General features: G+C 36.4%; 3 protein-coding genes across 12 annotated transcripts in view; 1 reads left to right on the forward strand and 2 right to left on the reverse strand.

Annotated features, from left to right (window-relative positions):
* Positions 1 to 519: 519 nt before the first annotated feature.
* Positions 520 to 7,517, reverse strand: LOC306851359 (polymerase delta-interacting protein 2-like). Of its 4 annotated transcripts, none has more exons than XM_079387535.1 (12): positions 7,428 to 7,504; positions 7,111 to 7,305; positions 5,873 to 5,948; positions 5,675 to 5,790; positions 5,482 to 5,578; positions 5,273 to 5,348; positions 4,586 to 4,693; positions 4,358 to 4,494; positions 1,941 to 1,967; positions 1,714 to 1,839; positions 1,545 to 1,624; positions 527 to 1,334 (listed from the first exon to the last, which is right to left on the reverse strand). In XM_079387535.1, exons 2-12 carry the CDS (start codon positions 7,293 to 7,295, stop codon positions 1,220 to 1,222), a joined length of 1,143 nt encoding a protein of 380 aa, XP_079243661.1. In that variant the 5' UTR covers positions 7,296 to 7,305; positions 7,428 to 7,504; the 3' UTR covers positions 527 to 1,219. The 4 variants fall into 4 exon arrangements, with proteins under 4 accessions (XP_079243660.1, XP_079243661.1, XP_079243659.1 ...); XM_079387533.1 differs by having other exon boundaries at positions 5,873 to 5,954; positions 7,428 to 7,485; XM_079387534.1 differs by having other exon boundaries at positions 520 to 1,334; positions 7,111 to 7,517.
* A 1,031-nt stretch (positions 7,518 to 8,548) lies between these two features.
* LOC306851541 (transmembrane protein 199-like) lies at positions 8,549 to 10,230 on the forward strand (the record flags this gene model as incomplete). Of its 5 annotated transcripts, none has more annotated exons than XM_079387846.1 (6): positions 8,549 to 9,054; positions 9,128 to 9,201; positions 9,305 to 9,394; positions 9,471 to 9,513; positions 9,596 to 9,708; positions 9,798 to 10,230. In XM_079387846.1, the coding sequence occupies exons 1-6, from the start codon at positions 8,883 to 8,885 to the stop codon at positions 9,891 to 9,893; spliced, it is 588 nt and encodes a 195-aa protein (XP_079243972.1). In that variant the 5' UTR covers positions 8,549 to 8,882. The 5 variants fall into 5 exon arrangements, with proteins under 5 accessions (XP_079243972.1, XP_079243973.1, XP_079243970.1 ...); XM_079387847.1 differs by having other exon boundaries at positions 8,575 to 9,054; positions 9,137 to 9,201; positions 9,798 to 10,195; XM_079387844.1 differs by having other exon boundaries at positions 8,584 to 9,054; positions 9,305 to 9,513.
* Positions 9,270 to 21,733, reverse strand: part of LOC306851540 (smoothelin-like protein 2) — a 28,996-nt gene continuing 16,532 nt past the window's right edge. The window contains exons 3-11 of one of the 3 annotated variants that reach the window (XR_013782511.1): positions 17,469 to 17,550; positions 16,340 to 16,591; positions 16,185 to 16,247; positions 16,017 to 16,083; positions 14,732 to 14,875; positions 14,513 to 14,636; positions 13,224 to 13,375; positions 11,322 to 11,841; positions 9,270 to 10,782 (exon numbers count right to left, since the gene is read on the reverse strand). Coding sequence is in view for 2 of the 3 variants with exons in the window: in XM_079387841.1 (XP_079243967.1) it covers positions 11,715 to 11,841; positions 13,224 to 13,375; positions 14,513 to 14,636; positions 14,732 to 14,875; positions 16,017 to 16,083; positions 16,185 to 16,247; positions 16,340 to 16,591; positions 17,469 to 17,550 (1,011 nt within the window). In the remaining variant the exon portion in view is untranslated. Of the gene's footprint in view, positions 11,842 to 13,223; positions 13,376 to 14,512; positions 14,637 to 14,731; positions 14,876 to 16,016; positions 16,084 to 16,184; positions 16,248 to 16,339; positions 16,592 to 17,468; positions 17,551 to 21,733 lie in introns of all 3 variants that reach the window. The other 2 variants (XM_079387841.1, XM_079387842.1) reach the window with 2 other exon arrangements.

Genomic DNA, 21,733 nt, shown 5'->3' on the forward strand with positions numbered 1-21,733 from the left:
CTTGTAAAAGGTGCTTCATCTGTGCATATTTCTCTAATGACTCAGGGTGAACTTTTCACTGGAGAAAGCAATATTATGGACAGAGGACTTGGCTTTGGAAGCAACCGTTTCATGTTAAAACACATTAATGATGCTGGGTTTGTTTTTTATAAACATATTTTTTCTTCACAAGATGTTAATTGATAGACTAGAGTCATGTGGATTACCGTTCTGTTTTTTTTTATCAGCTGTTTAGACTCTTTGGCACCCATTTACTGCAGAGGATCCATTGGTAAACAAGTGATGCAGTGCTAAATTTATCCAAATCTGTGCTGATGAAGAAAAGAGTTCTGCATTTCAGATGGTACATTTTTTGGGTTAACTATTCCTTTAAAAAGTACTATGGAGTATTATTTAAGGTAAATATATCACATCAAAAATGTGAAGTAAGTAACTGACTTGACATATTACCGATCCTCTTTCAAGCCATTCCTTTGTAGAGAACAGCAGCAGCTATTGGAATACCACCTCAATCATAATAACAGAAAATTGGAAATAACATTTTATTTATGCTTTTACAAACATATTTACAGTAAACAGTAAAGCAGTTCATCATCCAGTAGTTTAATCCAAATATATGATCAAAGGTTGGTTACAAGATGATGATCTCTAATACAGTTTTATCCCACTAGGCTTTCTTAGTCAAACCACATTTCAAGCATGGCCTTAGAATAATCTTTGCAGCAAGCCATTAATTAGACTACTTGCATTTGGAGAATGTCCACCAACTGTCTTCTCTAGAACATAAGGAATTGATAAGAGGGGTTTAAACTTAAAGATAAATTGACAATATTATCGCTAATAAGCTTATCCAATTGATGAACACAGCCTTCCAAATAAATAGAAGAGAAAAAAAAAAAAAATAAAAATAAAAAAAAAAATCACATTAAAATCCTCTTAATATGGCCTTTTGAGGTGCAAGAGTTTGAAAGAATCACATCCCCATCGCACACTTGCAACACATTTAATAACTCATTTTAACTTACTATTCCTTTTTTCCGTTAAAGATATGCAGTTGCTACAAATATTCAGTGCTGCAGTCAGAGACTGAAAGATGCTTTGCTAAAACCATTGTATATTCAAGGAGGACTGATAAGGAAGGTAAAACATGGATCTCCAAGGGAACAGCCTGTAGGGATGCTGAACTGAGCCTGATGGTAGGCTTACGGGTGCAGGTTTATTACAAGGGATAGCCAGTAGGGGGAGCTTTGTCATACTTATTGCTCTCTAGTGAAAAAGGTGGAATGCGCACGTCAAAGTGTGAGCCATCTGTCCTCTCAAAACAGAATGTCCCCCTAAACAAGAAAACAATACGTGATGTTCATGCGTCATTACAAAAAAACACAACATAACAGTGAAATCACATCGTCAATTCAGATACACCAAAAACTAGCATTCAGCCATCCAGTCTAACTGGTGGACCACATTTCCTGGCTTCATGATTTAAAAAAAAAAAAAAAAAAAGTAAAGCTAGCATAGTTGTAAGAGTATGTTGATAATCTCACCACATGTGTCCACTGGGTGCCTGAAGTGAAACATGGCTGCTGTATTGAAATGCTGGCTGTTCTCTTGACAAAACGGGCTCCTGGCGAGATAATGATGGATTGCATTTAGCAAACAAATCATATTTCCATAGTCTTTAATTCTGGTTTATGCCTTTTGCTAATTAATAACCTTGCCAACCACTCCTCTACCACGGACTGTTTCCAGAGTCCCTGAGAGACTGAAGATCCTCCAGTGTCTTTCCCTGAGTTGAACCACCTCATTGCCCAGGTTCTCCAGACGGATGCAGTAACGCCACTGAGGAAAACATCAACATATTATCTCTAACAGGTCACCAATGGCCATTCTATATATAACCCTTTTATTGAGTTAAAACATAATTAGGTCATTTTGCCTACCCAGTACACGTGGGAGTTTTGAGCCTCCTGTTGACAAACAAAAACAAGTCAGAATCAGGACTGAGTTACATTCACTTTCATACATATTCTAAATATAAATTAGAATTATGCATAAATTATGCTTTTCTTCAGCAAGCATGCATTAAATTTGATCAAAATTGACAGTAGAGACATTTATAATGTTACATTTGTTACAGAAATCAAACTTTTCAACAGTAGTGTATAGATCTTAATCTGGTTAGATGCCATATTGAATTTAAAGGGATAGTTCACCCAAAAATTTAAATTCTGTCATTACTCACCCTCATGTCATTCCAAACCCATAAGACCTTCATTCATCTTCGGAACATAAATTCAGTGTATTCACGACACAGATTCAAAGTATTCACAGTGCTTAACTTTTTCCACATTTTGATGCTACAGTCCTTTTCCAAATTATTATTAAATTATTATCCTCAAAATTCCACAAACAATACCCCATAATGACAACGTGAAAGAAGTTTGTTTGAAATCTTTGCAAATTTATTAAAAATAAAAACGAAAAATATTCATGCACACAAGTATTCACAGCCTTTGCCGTAACACTCAAAATATAGCTCAAGTGCATCCTGTTTCCACAGACCATCATTGAGATGTTTCTACAAGTTGATTGGAGTCCACCTGTGGTAAATTCAGTTGACTGGACATAATTTGGAAAGGCACAAACCTGCCTATATAAGGTCCCACAATTAACAGTGCAAATCAGAGAACAAACTAAGCCATGAAGTTCAAGGAATTGTCTGTAGACCTCCAAGACAGGATTGTATCAAGGCACAGATCTGGGGAAGGGTACAGAAAAATTTCTGCAGCATTGAAGGTTCACAGAAGCATGTAGTCTCGGTTACCCTTAACGGAAGTAACTTGAAACAACCAGGACTCTTCCTAGAGCTGGCCTCCTGGCCAAACTGAGCAATTGATGGAGAAGGGCCTTGTCTAGACTGGTGACCAAGAACCTGATGGTCACTCTAGTTGAGATCCATGATCATATGTGCAGATGGGGGAAACCTACAGAAGGACAAACCTCACTGCAACACTCCACCGATCTGGGCTTTATGGCGGTGTGGCCAAACTCAATCCTATCCTCAGTGAAGACGCATGAAAACACACTTGGTATTTAAAAAAAAAAAAGTCCCTAAAGGACCCTCAGAGAAAACTCTAAGAAACAAGATTCTCTGGTCTGGTGAACCTCAATTCTAAGCATCACGTTTGAAGAAAACCAGCTCTGCTCATCACCTGCAGAGTACCATCCCAAAAGTAAAGTGTGCTGGTAGCAGCCTCATGCTATGGGGCTGTTTTTCAGTGGCAGGGACTGAGGGACTTGTCAGAGTAGAAGAAAAGCTCAGTGCACCAAAATATTGAGCCTTAATGAAAATCTAGTCCTGAGCATTCAGAACCTCAGACTGGGCAAAAGATTGACTTTCCAACAGGACAATGACCCTAAGCACACAGCAAGAGTGGCTTATAGACAACTCTGTGAATGTCCTTGAGTGGCCCAGCCACAGCCCGGAATTGAACCCAATTAAATATTTCTGGAGAAACCTGAAAATGTGTGTCTGCCCCATCCAACGTGACGGAGCTTGAGAGGTAAAGAGGCGAGGAGAAGAATGGCGGATAATTGCCAAATGATGATGATCAAAGCTTGTTGCATCATACCCAAAAAGATTTGAAGCTGTAATTGGTGCCAAAGTATTGAGCAAAGGCTGCGAATACTTATGTACATGTGATTTTTTTAGTTTTTTTATTTTTAATAAATTTGCAAAGATTTCAAACAAACTTCTTTCACGTTGTCATTATGGGGTATTGTTTGTGGAATTTTGAGGATAATAATGAATTTAATCCATTTTGGAACAAGGCTGTAACATAACAAATTGTGGAAAAAGTGAAGCACTGTGAATACTTTCCAGATGCACAGTAAATTGTGTTCTGAAGATGAATGAGGTCTTACAGGTTTGGAACGACATGAGGTTGAGTAATTAATGATAGAATTTAAATTTTAGGGTGAACTATGCCTTTAACGCAAATGAAAACAGGGCTGTGAGGGATAGGGTTACAGCCTTCACATTGGCACTCATTATATAAAGGTCCTATATCACACTTTTCTCAACTCATAACTTTTAAAACTGCTTTGTTACGTTTTTGCTTCTTAAAAGTTTTTATTTTAGGAAAGAGGTTTTAACAGCTAAACAACGGTATGTTGTTAAACAACTCCACTGAACACACTGTACTTCTACCCCTCACAGCCTCTTTTCATTCCTGTCAAAAACTAATTATAGCACTACCATGACTAAGGTCTATAATACATAACGTATACATTTAGTCTGTGTAATGCAATCTGCAATGAAAAATTGTTGCAACACATAGCAACCCTTTATTCTTACTCTCATGCCCATGTAGAAGGGGATGACAGTGACACGGATGTTCTCTGTGGTTTCGCGGTGCACATCTGAGAGCTCCAGCCAGGGATGGTTCTTCTCCTGCCAGGCCCGTAGGGTATCTTTTGCAGCGAACGGAGGATCTAAATAAACAGTGCAAATGCAATCTATCAGAAACATTGTATCAGTAAAAGTTTGAATACTCTGCCGCAAAAGTATAAGTGGACTAGTTACTTCTGGAGGGGTTAAACATGAGGAAACGTTCAAACAGCTCATGCTGGATAGGAACTTGCTCAGTGGAGTTATAAGGCAGGATGTCTTCATGACTCACATAATCCAGACCTGAAAGACATTAATAAAATGTGGAAGAAATTAAAAAAAATAACAGATAATGGAACTTTAAAATAAAAAAAATAAATAAAAAAATGCTGCCCACTATATTTAAAAGTATAGTTCACCCAAAAATGAAAATTCTGTCATTAATTACTCACCCTCATGTCATTCCAAACCCATAAAACCTTCGTTCATCTTCAGAACACAAATTAAGATATTTTTGATGAAATCCAAGAGCTCTGTGACCCTCCGTAGAAAGCAATGTAACTAAAATATTCCCAGACCCAGAAAGGTAGTAAGGACCTTTGTAAAACAGTCTATGTGACAACAGTAGTTCAACCATAATTTTACGAACCTACGAGAATAACAAGAATAATTTGTGTGTGCACAAAAAAACAACAACAACTTTATTCTATGGAGGGTCAGAAAACTCTTTGATGTCATTGAAAATATCTTAATTTGTGTTCCGAAGATAAAGTTCTTATGGCTTTGGAGCGACATGAGGGTGAGTAACTAATGACAATTTTCATTTTTGGGTGAACTATACCTTTAAGGATAGTTGAATCTTTATGTGACTGATTGAATGACCTGGAATTGCATACAGGGCCCTGCTATCATCGTGATTTGCCAGGAACGTAACTGCTTCAGTCTGAGATCGCTGAGACTAATGGTGACAAAAACACAGTCACTAACGTTAAAAATGGACTCATGATTGCACTAAAATCATTAAGTCATCCAAGACAAACATACGTACACTACATTAATTCACTATTTGCATGTCATTTGATGCCACTTACTATGTGAGGGCAGTCTCTGGTGTCTATGAGGACCTGGTAGTATGTATGCATCTTGCCCTTCACTTCCTTAGAGCCATGGGCTGTGGAATCTGGCTTACTGAAAAAGCACATGACAAACAGGACCATTGAGCTGTAACACTTCTTATTACAGCTGTAATCAGGTATAAGCCTTAAAAAGTCCTCTACTACATACCTGTCAGCAGCAGCAGCAGCAGCAGCAGCAGAAGGACTCACGTCTCGATCATACAGACGAGCGTGCCAGGGGAATAACACAATGCCTCTATAACCAAACACACTGTGCAGGAATAGCTGTGGATTGCACATGTATAATTAGAATTTCGACATCAGAGGAATCAGAATTAAGGCTTTTGTGATTAAAATGATCACTAACCTGCCCAGTTTCATATTTGCCGTGCTGCTTCAGAGCTTCAAATACTCCAACAGGCTCCAGTATTTTCCCCTCCGGTCTGTTTCTGCCAAGAATTAATCAGTTTAAAAAAAAAAAAAAAACCCGCAAACTGTAATATCAGTATCCCATATAGCAAAAAAAAATATATTTCAGGGGCAAGAAAATAAATTTCCAATCTTACAATAGCCTACAGGCAAATAGCAGGAACAGCTTTTAGATTTTCATGATTTAATATACATTTTTTTTAATATATTGTAATATTGCTATTTTTTGAACGTTGTAAAATGTTCCTTGTAAAGTAAGTTTTTCTTACATGTGAGAAAGTATTTTCTTGGATTGAAATATATGGAGAGCAAAACAATTTAAAACATCTTTAAACATTTTTTATTTTATTTTTATTGAAATGTATTTTAACATAAACGTTTAAAATATATTTCAAAAATATACAAAAAAAGTGGCCAAAATAAATATATTTATGGAAACATATATATTATTTTTTTTTTTTAAGTATATATATATATATATATATATATATATATATATACACACATATATATTTTGCTTTTTGTTTTTTTGGTATGGGATAGTGGAATTACACATCCCAGCAACTTGGTCAACAAGGTTGAATATTGCGCAACATCTGAAAAGAAAAAAAAAGTATTCGGACACAGACCACGTCGAACCTGAAAGTTTCATGGTGCACTAAAGAGACAGACATGTGCTGACCACAAAAATAGGACTTGTTTATGGTCTGTTGCCACAGGCTTAGGTCCAGACTGTCACTTATGTAATCAAGAATGGCTTTGGGGGGTTTGAAAGCAAGGCTGAGGTTTGTCCTTCTTGTAGGCCTCATTTTGTGTATTGGTACCTGTCCTATTCCAATGGAATTTTAAAATCAACTCAAAAGTAGTGTCACCAACACATCTGATTCAAGATTAAGGCGTCCAGACACTTAGTAAAAAATAAATAAAGTGAACAGTATAACTACAGAGTTGAACACTGAAACAATATGGCAGTAGTATTGCAGGTATGCAAGCATGTGAATCCTTCAAACAGCGATTATGAAACATGACAGCAGATATTAATTCCTTAATAAACATGAATGCATTTCACAGATACATCGTAAAAGTATCTGCTGTCAAAATAGTTTGGTGCAACCAACGTAACAACAATTATATAACAGGAGGACATGGTAGGACGTTGGCTTTACTAGCTCTTACCGTGATGACATGAACCTCGTCTGTTGAAAACTGGACCACCTGCATGATGAACACAACGGCTGGGCTCTTTTCGGATCTAATCCGCTGCTGAAGTCTATTGCGCTCAGTATTCTGCGAGTGCATTTGTGCTGGTTATATTTACTAGCAGTGGACAATAAGCCCCGACGTATTGCACACGCTGCCATCTTCCTTTAGCTGCACATGCACACACGGACACAGTCAATATCATATATGCTAAACCCAAAACTCAAATTTAAAGCGCGTGAAATTCAGGAACATTCAGAAGCACGAGTCTGAAATGAGACTTAATTGTTTACCCTATTATTGCAATATTGGACATAACAAACTGGCACACCATTTCCCATAACGCATTGCGACCGGAAAACGTCGATACAAGGTTTTTGTTCTGTTTCTTGTGTGGTACGTTTGTTGAACATTTTTTTGAGGTTTTTTCTTTTCCAATCTCCTGTTACTTAGTGGAAATTACATTTAAGTTGATTCGTAGATTTTAGTGCTCTCTTAAAAGACTTAAGAATGAAATTAACACCAACTGTTCTTTCTTTTTAGAAAACCCTGAAACCTCTTTAACGTTTATTCTGGAATTGCTTGACAGTCTTGACTTCATCAAATGTTATGTGAATCCTAATTTTGAGTTTACTTATAGAAATGTCATTTTTGGTGTTATATCACTTTTTTTTCCTGTTAGCTAAAAAATATCATTAATGTAAATTTTCTAAATGCAAACCTCTTTTTAAAGATTGAAACTGGTAATGAAAATATATTTTGAATCTATTGAGTTCTCTACTATTAAGAACAATTACTTTGCTAAAGGACTTCCTCTGGACTGAAAGACTGAATGACCCTGGACTGTTGTATTGTTATTATTTGACAATAGTTATTGGCTTTTCAAGCATTCAATAAAAAAAAAGAAAAACAAAAAACATTTGCTGAACATGCTTTCATTTATTCCGGCAATGCGGTCATGTAAGGAGACATGTGTTTAGAAAATATTTTATTTGTCGCTGTAAATAAAACATAAGAATATTATATTATTTATTTTATTTTATTTTCACCAAATATCATATAAACAAATGGAAATATAGTCACTGAGTTTGATTCTTGAACAAGAGCTTAACATATATCAAAAGCTAAAACAAATAATTTTGAAAGAATCCTTTTAAAAACTGCATTTAAGAAAAAATATTTTAACAAAAACCTGTCTTGCGCCTCTATTTAAATTCCAGTGGTCTCAAACTTAATTCCTGGAGGGCCACAGCTCTGTAGAGTTTAGCTCTAAATCACACCTGCTTGGGAGTTTCTAGTGATCCTGAAGATCTTGATTAGCTGGATCAGGTGTGTTTGATTAGGGTTGGAGTTAAACTCTGCAGAGCTGTGGCCCTCCAGGAACTGACCAATGAAAAGGCCGAACATCTTCCTTGACAGTAGGTGGCGCTTTGTGTAGTTGGTTTGCATGGGACCTATAAACACACTGACTGAAGAAGAAGAAGAAGAAGAAGAAATAATCAGCTGTAAACAGGAAACATGCTTAAATGAAGATAAAAATGCATAACTAACTGGAAACAACATAGTTAAGTTTTGTGAGGAATATTTTCTATTTTTCTTTTATATAGTTTGTGACGCTAATTTGACTGTAGTTGTAGCTGTTTGATAGATTAAATGAGGAAGTTCCTTTTTGTTCACATAACCTGATACATATATACTACTAAACGCACGTTAAGGTGTTCTGAACTTGAGCAGGCGTCTTTGTTATCATGGCTTCTTCGTTTAAAATCGGAGAGAGATTTCGGGAGAAAGCGAGAGATTTGCTGGAGGGAGAATCCGCCGTGTCAGAAGAGCTGAGGGAAGAATTGAAGGCCCTGACAGATCAGCCCATCATACCATTCAAGACTGTGAGAAAACTACACAAGCTTCTTCAAGAAAATGGTAAGAAACGTGCACATTCTATAGAGCAATTCAACTTATTGCACATTACAATCTGAGTGTGATGTAACCGTAGGACATCCAGTGTATCTTCATGAAATGTTTGAGGACAGCACACTTCATCTTCCAGAAGTTATCACACCTCCAAGGGTAAGTGAGAATATTTCTCTACTCTTTGTATTTGTCTTAATATAAGAAATTATATTTTCACAGTTTTTGAAGCTTGATAATTGTATTTATTTTCACCCAACAGAACCCCCAGTTGGTGGCCCGCTTAGAAAAAATTAAAGCGCAACTTGCCAATGAAGAATATAAGAGAATAACACGGAATGTAAATCCACAGGTGAACAGTCTCTACAGTCTTTATATCAAACACATTATTGAAAATCATGTCAGTATATTTATATTTTGCCCAACAGGAAATGAATCATCATGGAACTTTAGCAGATTTTGGACAAGAAGGTCAGGATGTTCCCTTTCCTCTTCTTATTTTTAAAGCCTCTCTGTGTCTGTGTTCATCTTGCGTGTCATTTGTGTTCTGCAGTGCGTTCCGTGAAGGCAGTTGTTGTTACTATATTCAACTTCCTGGTAACTGTAGTTGCAGCATTTGCCTGTTCATATCTGGGCAGCCAGTATATCTTCACCGAGACAACAGCGGTAAGTGTGCACAGCATTCACACCATCAATGCACAATGTTTTGGAACTAAACGCATATTTCTAATGTCTCTGTATGCATCTTCTTTCAGAGAGTAATAGCTGCAGTGATTGCAGCATCTGTTGTTGGTCTTGCCGAGCTTTATGTTCTGGTCCGGACTATGGAGGGAGAACTTGGAGAGCCTTGATACCAACTAAAATCATCCAATATGGCAATATTTCCATTTTTTTTTTTTAATTAATCAAAAGATTAATCAATTAAGTGGTTTTGGAAACCACTTCTTTGATCTCAAGACACTAGGTGGTACATTATGATCATGTTGTCTTGTTTATCTATGTTCATGTTTATTTGGATGTCCTCTACAGGAGTGTTATTCCTTGTTTCACTTATAACTAAGAAACACGATTGTAAATGGTTTGTGCTATGATGTTTATTGTGATTGTTACTGACTCGCAAGATGTTGTGTGGAAAAGTGTCTGTTTTCATTACAAGAAAATAATAATAAAAAAAACTTAAGTTGACTCAAAAGCATTCAAAAGAAAAAAAAAACATTTATTATATCACACTTCCTGGTGATGCTCACTGTTGAGAGTCCAGCTTTGTTTGACCAGGTTTACAGCATTTCTGGTTATAACGCCGATCCAGTGCTTCTGTATGTTGTGTATTGTACTTCCTGCACATGCACCAGTGCATCTGAGCTTTGGCAAAGCTACAGAAACAGTATAAAATACAACCAGAAACATGCAGCTCAGGGTGGCATATGAAACATTGCTCTTATGCGACGGAAAATTAGAAAAAAAGAAAAAAAATGTGCCTGTCTATTTGAGAACAAAATATATATTGTACCTTATTTCCTGTACATTTCTATCTTTCATTAGTATGAAATCCGCTAATAGACTTCGATGTCTCTATCTTTGCAGTCTATAAAATGGCTCTATAATCCACTGAACTTAAAATAGTAGTTTGCCCAAAAACAAAAATGCACTGACCCTTGAGTTTGTTTCTTCATCAGAAGAGATTTGGAGAAATTTAGCATTACATCACTTGCTTACCAATGCCTCTTGTGTAGTGAATGGGTGCCGTCAGACAGCTGATAAAAACATCACAATAATACACATGACTCCGGTCTATATAAACATCACAAAGCTGCATGTTTGTGATAAACAAATCCATCAAGGCATTTTAACTTCATTATTTTTGGCCAAATTACAAGTCCATAATCCATAATAATACTCCTTCCAGTGGAAAACGTCCATCCCCTCTTGTCCTCTCACATCAAAATCCACCAACATATTTGTTTAGAACTGCTTTGGACTGTTTTTGCTTGTAAACTGTGCTTAATCTATACATATTTCTTACTTGACTCAAACAAGACTACCTTTTCACTGAAGAAAGCTAAATTTTGTCAGAGGACTCATATTTTAGCAGAAAGCAATGGTTTAAAGTTAAAAACATTTTAATTATGGATTTGTTTCTTACATGCAGCTTTTCATTTAATAAGATGTTAACTGATGGCCTGGATTCATGTGAATTACTTGTGGATTATTGTGATGTTTTTATCAGCTGTTTGAACGCTAATTTCTGACGGCACCCATTCACTTGCAGAGGATCCAATGGTGAGCAAGTGTTTTAGAGAAGTAAATTTCTCAAAATCTATTTCCAACAAAGAAACAAACTCATCTACATCAAGAATGGCCTGAGTACATTTTCATTTTGGGCTGAACTATTCCTTTTCCTATTCCTTACTTCAAGCTGTTTAGTAATAAATCAGAGGCCACCATTCTAAAAAGAGCGTGCCATACACACAAAAGCCATGTCTCAAAGGACTGTATAAATAGTCGATGACCTTTTCTTGACTAAAATGCAACCGCAGAAGCATCATGCTTGAAATGGTGTGGGTTCCCATAGACATTTTGCAACCCCATCCTATAGTGACTATATCAGAGTTCAGTTTTGTCCAGCAGGGGGCAGTGCAGAGTGTTCAGCTGGGGCTGAAGAGGCCGAGATCTCACTCAAACTTGCGCAAGTGGTTATATAGTGACTGGACGTAAGTAAAGACACACATGGGGTCTGGCTTTCTTCCCATCACCATCATGTCCTCCACTTCAATGAGCCTATCGCAGCCAGCCTTCTTCCTGGAAATACAGAGAAGCAGATTTAACAGGGCTGGACATGCATAGCTGTTTTTTATTCACTCTCCATGTCCGTTGACTATTAAAGTTAATATGATAAGTGTAATACATATGTTCAGATGACGTTGGTAGTGCAGTTTTAGGTCTATGTGAATATTTCAGGATGTGGGAATTGGGACACAGGAGTTGCAGGAGCATGATGTCATGCTGCTGGGCTGTCAGGTCGGAGTAGCCGCTCGAGAGGAAGGGGAGGCTCCTTAGAGCTCAACAGGGATTTGTTGGCATGCGTTACTGGTTTAAAGTGTGCTTTATGGACACCCTAGACTCAGACACATCGGAAACTAAGTAACTTTATCTTCTGTGCCGTACTGTGAGGTGATGTGGAGCGCAACTGCAGATGATTTGTGTCAACTTGTATTTTGGAATCATTCTGTTCAGCTTGTTGGGTCGGGTCACGCTAAGTTCACATATCATCTGTCCGGTCTATTCCTATTTAAAGACTTTTAATACTTTATTAGAGCTTTTAAATGAAAATGAATATGCTGTCGTTATTCGTTCACCCGTATATCATTACAAACTTTAATTTTTTTAGTTTTTCTATTGAATGTAAAAGGGGATTTTTATAAGAATGACCTGTTTTTGATACTTTTATGCAGATTTTTGTGTATTTTGGAGCTTGACACATATTATGGGTTTGAAATAATATGAGGTTGAGTACAAAATGACAGAATATCGCTTCAACACAATGGAAAAAATATATTGATGTTGGGGTTAGCAAATTTCTTTAATGTTTTTGGGAAATAAAATCTTATGCTTAAGAAGGCTGCATGTATTTGATCAAAAATACAGTAAAAAGTAATACTGTGAAGTATTATTTTTCAGTTTTCTGTCTATATATATAACTTATTCCTGCATTGACAAAGCAGAATTTTCAATAGTCACTCGTGCCACATGACCCTTCAGAAATCATTCTAATATGCTGATTTCTTACTATTAAAAATTATGAAAACAGTTTATTTTTTATAAATATTTTTTGTCAAAACAACGCTATAAGAAAAAAATATTTTATTTATTTTAAATAGAAATATTTTGTAAATTTATAATGCCACTTTAGATCAATTTAATGCATCCTTGCTGAATAAAAGTTTTTTTTTTTTTTTTTTTTAAATCTCACTGACACCAAAGTTCTGAACAGCAGTGAATATATCATTTTTCTTGTTAATTGTGTATTTTTTTTCTTGGTCATCTACCCTTTTCAGTGTGTGATGGGATGACGGTAAAACAAACTACTCAACTTTAAGAGGTTAAGGCACCATGAAGTGTGTTGACATCTCAATGCTATTGTGAAAAGGCTGAACAGAATCGCCTCCATTCCAGTGACTTACTCTGCAGTGCTGAATGCCAGCTCAAAGTTATGTTTGCGGTCGGCAGGGGACAGGACGTTGTAGTCAAACTCTGTGGGGAAGAAAGAGTGGACCAGGGCGCAGAATGCCATGCCGTCACTCCAGCTGGATGAGAAGTTTTGAATATCGATGTTCTGCAGATTAATGGGAGAGAGTGAAGCTATTATATTTCACAGCACACTGAGGTTTTGCTCCTATACCCTTCAACACAAAGTCAAAGTCGGCTTCATATATTTTCTTAAATGTGCATGTTATTCCAAAAAAAGGCCTGTTTTTGTAATTTTCCATCAAAATAATTGTATAATATATATATATATATATATATATATATATATATATATATATATATATATATATATATATATAGGGTTATTATATTTAATTAAAACTACAATTAAAACCATTCTTTTTTTCATTACTTGAAATGAAATAAACATTGACTGAATAAAACAAGATATCAAAAACTTAAACTTTATTTTTAGATAGTTGCCAACATTTTTATTTTCATTTAATTTGCCGGAGTAGTGCCGAATTTATAATTTTTTTCATCAATTTAATTTAAGAATATAATAAATCTTAAGGGAATAATAATAATGAATTACAATAAATTTTATTTTCATTATTTTCTCTTAAACCGTGGGTAAGCGAGAGGCATAGAAGAAGAAGAATTTTCTTTGAGAGTCTGCAGACATGCTTGTGGCAGTCAGAGCAGATGTTTTATTGTTGTCTGGCTCTTATCTTCATATGCTGAAATTTCTGTACACCTCAGCATTTAATAGTGTTCATTTTTCATCCGTAGCTGGAAAATCTGACAGGTTCAGACATTGTCTGTCACTGAGGGAAATGGAAACCGTCATGCGTGTTGTCCGCTGTCAGCTGTCTGCTTTGCTTCTCATATTTACGTACTGCTCTCTGTTGACTCTAAATTACGCTTGACCATTACATTACTATCTCTAACTAGAGCCACATGGGCTGGTTTGCAAAGCCCCACTAGAGTCAGGCAGAATATATGGAACACTAATACCACACATAATGTTCATTCAATCTCTTTTCGATGCTAATAAAGTTGATACGTTAAAGCTAATGGAGAGAATAACACTTTATAATATACTAATCTTAAAATAATAGTATTGGAAGCCCTGTGATACATGATAATCCTCATTTTATCAGGCTGAAGTGTTGTTAAACCATAGATTTAATACACTATATGTGTGCAAAGGCCTCTTTTTCTGCTGATTTGAGATAAATCCCATGATGCATGAATGTCTTACCTGGTACCCAATGGTCTTGGATCGACACCATTCCAGAAGAATCTGCTTGATACTGCTAGCACTGGATACTCCAAAACTCTGAGAGCGTTTCAGCTTTGGTTTGGAATCCACAGGCTTGGGTCGACTTAGTTGGGAAGATCAACGCAAGAGATTTTTATTGTGATGGACTTTTCAGAGCATGAAAAAAAGGTTGCATAAACATGCAGGTGAATCCATTACCTGTTGTTCTCAGAGTCCAGCCTCTCAAAAATGGACCTGCGAGTCTGGGCTCCAATGTTTCGAGGTAAAGTCTGGGACCTCACAAGCTCCCGTCTGCGCTCAATACCTCTACCAAAGGATAAATCTCCTGACATATCCTCGTTCCTGATACAAAGAGAAAAAGATGGCCCAGAAACATTTCAGTTCTGTGCAATATTTACTTTATTTTGGCAACACTTCATGATAAAATTATTTATGCATTTTAGATTTTCCAGTTGTCTAATCCAAGGGTGTAGGGTTGGCTTTAACAAAGCCAGGAGACTAATATAATCCCTATAACCATTTTAAATTACCATTTTCCTAATTTATGTTTTTACTAGGGACACTGTCTACTTGAAACAAGACTTAACTCACCCACAGATGTGTGTAGACAGCATCACTTTTAATTAAATATGTTACATTACTTAACATTTAAAAAAATAAAAATAAATTTAGTTTAGAAAGGTAAACAAAATATATTTTACAAATAAAAACACAGGACAGAAAAATACAATACTGATAACACTTTACAATAAATAATTATATATTATAAACTAAAAATTTTCAATTTTTTTACAGCATTAATCTTAATGCTAATTTATAAATATATTACTCTCCACTGTTATTTCATGTTTGTTCTCAATACATCATGTTATTTTATACAACCTGAAGTGTTAAGAAATGCTTTAGTATACATTTTGTTCAAAAGTTTGGAATCGGTAATATATATATTTTTAATTTTAAAAAAGAAGCCTCTTATGCTAACCAAAGCTGCATTTATTTGATTTAAAAAAACTGTTTTCTATTTTTAATATATTTTTTAAAATGTAATTAATTTATTCCTGTGATGGCAAAGCTGAATTCTCAATAGCCATTACTCTAGTCTTCATACTCATTCCATATTACTGTGCTGCACAATATTTTTGTGAAAACTGGTTTTCCCCCAGGATTTATTAATGAATATAAAAGTTCAAAAGAACATTGTTTATTTGAAATAGAAAACTTTTGTAACATTATACATATCTTTACTGTCTCTTTTGATGTGATGCATCTTTGCTGAATAAAAGTATTTTTTAAATGGTAGTGCATATAGATATTAACATTAACCAAGATAAATAAATGATTTACAAAAAATAGCTTGTTCACAGTTTATGATAACTAATGTACTAATGCTGACAAATGCATCCTTATTGTAAAGTGTTACCAAGACTATCTTGCTCAGTGGAAACCTTTATTTGCACTTAGACATATTTCACACTCGACCCACCTGTCTGTACTGTGTGGGAAAAGCCCAGAGTAAGTCACTGACTTGGCTGGAGCCGAAGATGCTTTCTCTGTAAAACAAAACATGTAGCAACACAAACAATGAGACAGACTTCATGATAAAAACACCGCTGTTTATATGAGTCACAGAGAATGGCTGAATTTGTCCTACCACTAAGCCGTGGAGAACCCATAGTCCTGGCAGGAGTCGGAGCCCATGTTTTCACAGACGATACTGTAACCACAAGACCAACACACACATTTAGGAGATGAGAGCAGAAAGACTCATCTGTATCCTCACTTTGTGAAGTTATGATAGAGTCGTACCTGCATGAACAGGAGACTGTGGCTGGTTATTACTGGTGACCGGCTGACTGTTTGTCAGTGAATCTGTTATGGCTGACGGCGTGGCTTGCATCGGGCTACCAGGTGACTCAGGACTTTTCATAACTGCTGAGTCAGCCACTTTGGTGGTTGCTGTGATTGGCAGGTGTGGCATCGCCATTGAAAAGGGGGCTGAGTGCTCCTGTGACGCACCGTTGGGTGGTGAGATTCTCCTCAAAGGCACAGTGGAATTTTCTGATTGGAGAGATGATGGATTGTGGTCAGTTCGTTTCAATAGTTGTGGCTTGTTTCCATTGTGTTGCGGCTTGTTTCTGTTGTGTTTTGCTAATTTTGTTGTATCGTGGCTTGTTTCTGTTGTGTTTTGCTAATTTCGTTGTGTCGTGGCTTGTTTCTTTTGTGTCGTGGCTTGTTTTTGTTTTGTTGCGGCTTGTTTCTGTTGTGTTTTGCTAATTTCATTGTGTTGCGGCTTGTTTCTGTTGTGTTTTGCTAATTTCGTTGTGTCGTGGCTTGTTTTCGTTTTGTTGCGGCTTGTTTCTGTTGTGTTTTGCTAATTTTGTTGTATCGTGGCTTGTTTCTGTTGTGTTTTGCTAATTTCGTTGTGTCGTGGCTTGTTTTCGTTTTGTTGCGGCTTGTTTCTGTTGTGTTTTGCTAATTTTGTTGTATCGTGGCTTGTTTCTGTTGTGTTTTGCTAATTTCGTTGTGTTGCGGCTTGTTTCTGTTGTGTCGTGGCTTGTTTTCGTTGTGTTGCGGCTTGTTTCTGTTGTGTTTTGCTAATTTCATTGTGATGCGGCTTGTTTCTGTTGTGTTTTGCTAATTTCGTTGTGTCGTGGCTTGTTTCTTTTGTGTCGTGACTTGTTTTCGTTGTGTTGCGGCTTGTTTCTGTTGTGTTTTGCTAATTTCATTGTGTTGCGGCTTGTTTCTGTTGTGTTTTGCTAATTTCGTTGTGTCGTGGCTTGTTTCTTTTGTGTCGTGGCTTGTTTTCGTTTTGTTGCGGCTTGTTTCTGTTGTGTTTTGCTAATTTTGTTGTGTTGTGGCTTGTTTGTATTGTGGCTTGTTTCCGTTGGGTTGCGACTTGTTTTGTGTGGTTTCGAGAAGGAATTATGGGTAAAACCTGTTGAGGATAAGTGTCCATTCTCCAAGCCTTGGGAAACTGGTGCTGGATCAACTTCAATGGGCTCATCTCGCTCAACACTCTATTATAGAGAGAAGCAGAATGTATGGTTAATCTTTAAAAAGACTAATGATTTAATACCACTGTTAAATGTAATCTTTAGCAGATCTCAGAATGAATATCAGATTTTTCATACTGTACATTATATGTTGTAATGCCTAAAGTCATCTGCAGCATTTAAACACGATTGCTAGACAAAACAATGTGGAATTTTAATATCAGCATATTTTGGCTATCAATAAATTGGTTATAAATAAATATCTTTAAAACGAGCCCTTAAAAAACAAGTATCTTTCTCAAGAGGCACAGTCCCAAATTGTTAAGCACCAAAACAGGGTAACGAACATGAGACACATGATGTGATTATCCAATAAACCCTAATCAGAGACATGAAAAGAGCCAAAGTGGCTTCAAATGAGTTCTTCAGAAGGTCACATTCTGCTACAGCAAATGAATGATGTAATTTAATCAAAGACATTTGATTGATGAGTTCACTATGAAATCACTATGGAGTCCAGTGATGTTTACAGAAGCCTAGTCGCTTTTAAAAATAAATCAAAGCTCTGGATCAGAGCTGATGTGGGTCATCAATAGATATGGCTGCTTTGCTGGTCTATTTTAATCTTTAATAGCCTTTATAATCTTTATAAGATTATAAAGGCTATTATAACCTTTAATAATCTTTAATCTTTACTTGTGCCCTCTATGCACTCTTCTGTTTGACCTAAATGCAAGAACACATGCTAACGTAAATGCCTTGAAGTTACACGCTGACACATGAAGGTCACCGCCTTGCTTCATTTCCTTCAGACCTCAACCATCAAATACTTATACAGATACAGATGTTTGGCCTCGGCTGCAATGAGCTAACCATTATAAAAACAGATTGCCTCCAAAGAGGGTGGTGGACTAGTTGTCTAAAGCCTGGAAACAAACCAAACGAATGACTGTGCACTGTCATTAATTACCTGGCAGCTTATCAATGGGCTTTAAAAAGCTCCTTTGTGTGCAGCCTGACCCTCACGAGTACATGCAAACACATGCTAATATGCAAACAAATGTGCCTTCATGCACAGAAAGTGCTCATTTATGAGTGCAAATACAAAAGGGACTAAAAATTAGGCACGCGATCAGTGCATTTTAAAAGAGAAATAACTTTCTAGTGAGACTCAAGAAGTAATTGGAACTGGGAGCCAGGTGACATCACATCTAAAGAATGCTAGAGGGGCGTTCGGTCGGTGCCTGTCCCATTGAGAGAAGGAGATAGGGGGAGACAAAATTCACCCCAACCATGAAACGTATCCAACTCTGATTTGCTGCCTGAACACGCAGGTTTTCAATGCTGGACTGCGTCATGTGTCAGTCTCTCTAGGGGATATCAGCAGACATGTGACTGTTTAGTAATTGGGAACATCTATTATAGTGTTTTTGCACAGCCTGAATTTGGAAAAACACTGCCTGAAGCCATTAAGGTTTGTATCTGAAATTCCTTCCAAATGCATTGGTTCAGACACTATTTTGGCACAGAGGTCACCTGCTGCTCGGCCCCTGGGCTAAATTAAGAGGTGTAGGGGGGAATCTAACCACACCCATCTCATGTTCACTGAACCGCATGCACTCACCCCAGTTGCTCTTTTTTCCTCCAGGAACAACACATTCCCCATCCCAGAGAATGCGTCATTGCATTAATAGAGAGGAGCAATAAAACAAGTGCAGGAAATAGGGAGGTGAGACAGAACATGTGGAAAAGCATTTTAGTCTAAGGCTGCAACTAACGACTATTTTGATAATCAATTGATTTATTTATTTATAGTTTATTTAAAAAGGGACGGATACAAAAAACATAGATAAACTTAAACAGTCATCTGATGTATGCATCATAGTGTTTTAAGCTGAAGCTAATTTACAACACTTGTCCCTAGTAGGGCTTTTGGTTAAAAATAAAAATACAGATTAACATTATTAAAAATAAGATAGAGATGAAATAAAATGAAATGCATTAAAAAAATAAAAAAATAAAAATAGGATACAGAGAAAGCACAGTACAAAAAATATGAGAACAATATTGTTCCTGAATTAGCCACAATTTGTTTTTGTTTTTTGAAAATGGCTAATGTTGGGATACATTTCAAGTGGTCTGGCAAGGAGTTCCATAATTTTGCCCCATTTATTGAAAAGGCAGTTTGGGCAAATGATGTTCTACGGAAAGGGATACTACAATTGCCTTTTAACGCTGATCGGGTGGTGGATCTGGTACCACTTTGCTGTCTTGTTATTATTTTGCAAAGGGGTGTGGGAGCAGCGTTATTTAGGCATTTGAAGACCAATTTAACAAAATGCAGGGAGATAAAATTTGCAAAACTTAAAATCTTATATTTGCTTAACATTTGGTAGTGATGGTACCTTATTCTCTTCTTGTCCAGGACTTTCCAGGCTCGGTTATAAAGACACTTTATGGTCTTAACTGATGACTGGTGAGCTTGGGACCATGTGGTTAAACCATACGATATGTATGAAAGAATCATAGAATTCATAAAAATAAAAGCACAGTCAAGAGCGAAGCAGTTTCTTATCATCAAAAAACAGCCCAAATTGGCCTTAATGGTTTTACAGATTTTCTTGATATGACTTTTAAAATTCAACTGATAGTCCATAATTATTCCCAGATACTTCACTTCAGGTACTTGTTCAATAAGCTCCCCGTTAATTTGTACATTCCGAAGTTGTGTTTGAGGCAGTTTTTTAATGGAAAAGCAGATGGGGTTTGTATTTTTAGTGTTTAAAGTTAAACAAGATGAAGACAGCCACGATTATATTTTGTCTAAGTTGGCATTTAGTTTGTCAGCCACAGAAGTACAGGTATTACTAGATGCATACACCACTGTGTCATCTCCATACATCTGTAGACCTATATCTGGACATACGTCTGGCAAATCATTAATGTAGAGGCTGAAGAGTATGGGTCCCAAGACAGTGCCCTGAGGGATCCCTGTTTCAATCTTGAGAAAGGTGGAACTCACATTATTTATTATAACACACTGTTCACGGCCTTTTAAATATGATTCAAACCAGGACAATGACAGTTTATATAAACTGAATTTAGCTAATTTTGAAATTAAGGTGTTGTGATTTACTATATCAAATGCCTTTTTTAGATCTAGAAATACTGCACCAACTACATTTTCCTTGACAAGTAATTGTTTGATATTTTCGGTTAATAAACAAGTAGCAGATTCTGTAGAATGGTTGTGCACAAATCTGACAATGTCATCAGGTTTCAGAGTTGCTGGCCTCAAAAGAATGATATATTCACAGATTGGGCTGTCTGGTTTCAAACAGATTATTGAAGTGTTGACTTGATGACTGATGCAATCAGATCAGCTGGCATGGATTAGTCAAATTCACAAATGAATTAATGTTATCTTTAACTGGTTCAACTGAATTATTGAAAAGAATCGGTGATTCATTCATTATCGGACATAGCCACTGGGTCTCAGATCAAGGCTCAAGCAGATCATTGAGTTATAAAAGGTGATGAACTGCCTCCGTTTTTTTTTTGACTGTTCTCTGAAGTCCACTTACAATATTATCAAGATTTTTACATCAAAAAACATCAAAATTTAGAAGTAATAGGCTATTTTCTGTCCTGTTTTTAACCCCCCTCATCAGAACGCTCAGTTTGAATAGGCAAAAAATACATACACAACTCAATACATATAAAAAGATCTGTTTAACAGACAAAGCAATAGTGACCACGTAATAAACAGTTATAAATAACAGTTAACGTAACTCACACTTGTGTGGTGTGGCATTACTGTTATATCATATATTTTCGGTACAGCATTGTCTTTTAGTTTCAATCTTTTTGAAAATCCTGCGCCAAATTGTGCCTTGTTTGTAAATGAATCCGCGGTAAAATGAAGTGAACAAAGGACCAAATTCTTACTGACGCGGTCTGGAACTTAATTAAAAATGAATTTTTAATTATTTTCTACTGTTTCCACTCTTTTCTAATGTTGGGATCAGAAGGAAAGCAATGCAAAAATGTTTTTTCCACAGCTTGGCACTGAACAGTGTCTTGTTGTCTTCAGAGCCATCTTTATCGTTCGGTTTCTGCATAGACCTGTGCGTTTGCCTATATTGTAAACACTAGATGTGCAAATCTGTGGGCGGGGCTAAACAGGCAGTGCTGTAGAAGCTGGCAT

The sequence above is a fragment of the Barbus barbus genome (genome assembly GCF_936440315.1).
Source record: "Barbus barbus genome assembly, chromosome: 31".
NCBI lineage: Eukaryota > Metazoa > Chordata > Actinopteri > Cypriniformes > Cyprinidae > Barbus > Barbus barbus.

Coding starts and splice junctions, on each gene's coding strand:
- LOC306851359 (XM_079387532.1), bottom strand. CDS start 7,295: ATGGCAGCGTGTGCAATACGTCGGGGCTTATTGTCCACTGCTAGTAAA. Junction 4,694..5,272: donor GGCCCTGTATGCAATTCCAG/GTCATTCAATCA, acceptor AATGTCTTTCAG/GTCTGGATTATGTGAGTCAT. Junction 4,495..4,585: donor CATGTTTAACCCCTCCAGAA/GTAACTAGTCCA, acceptor CTGTTTATTTAG/ATCCTCCGTTCGCTGCAAAA.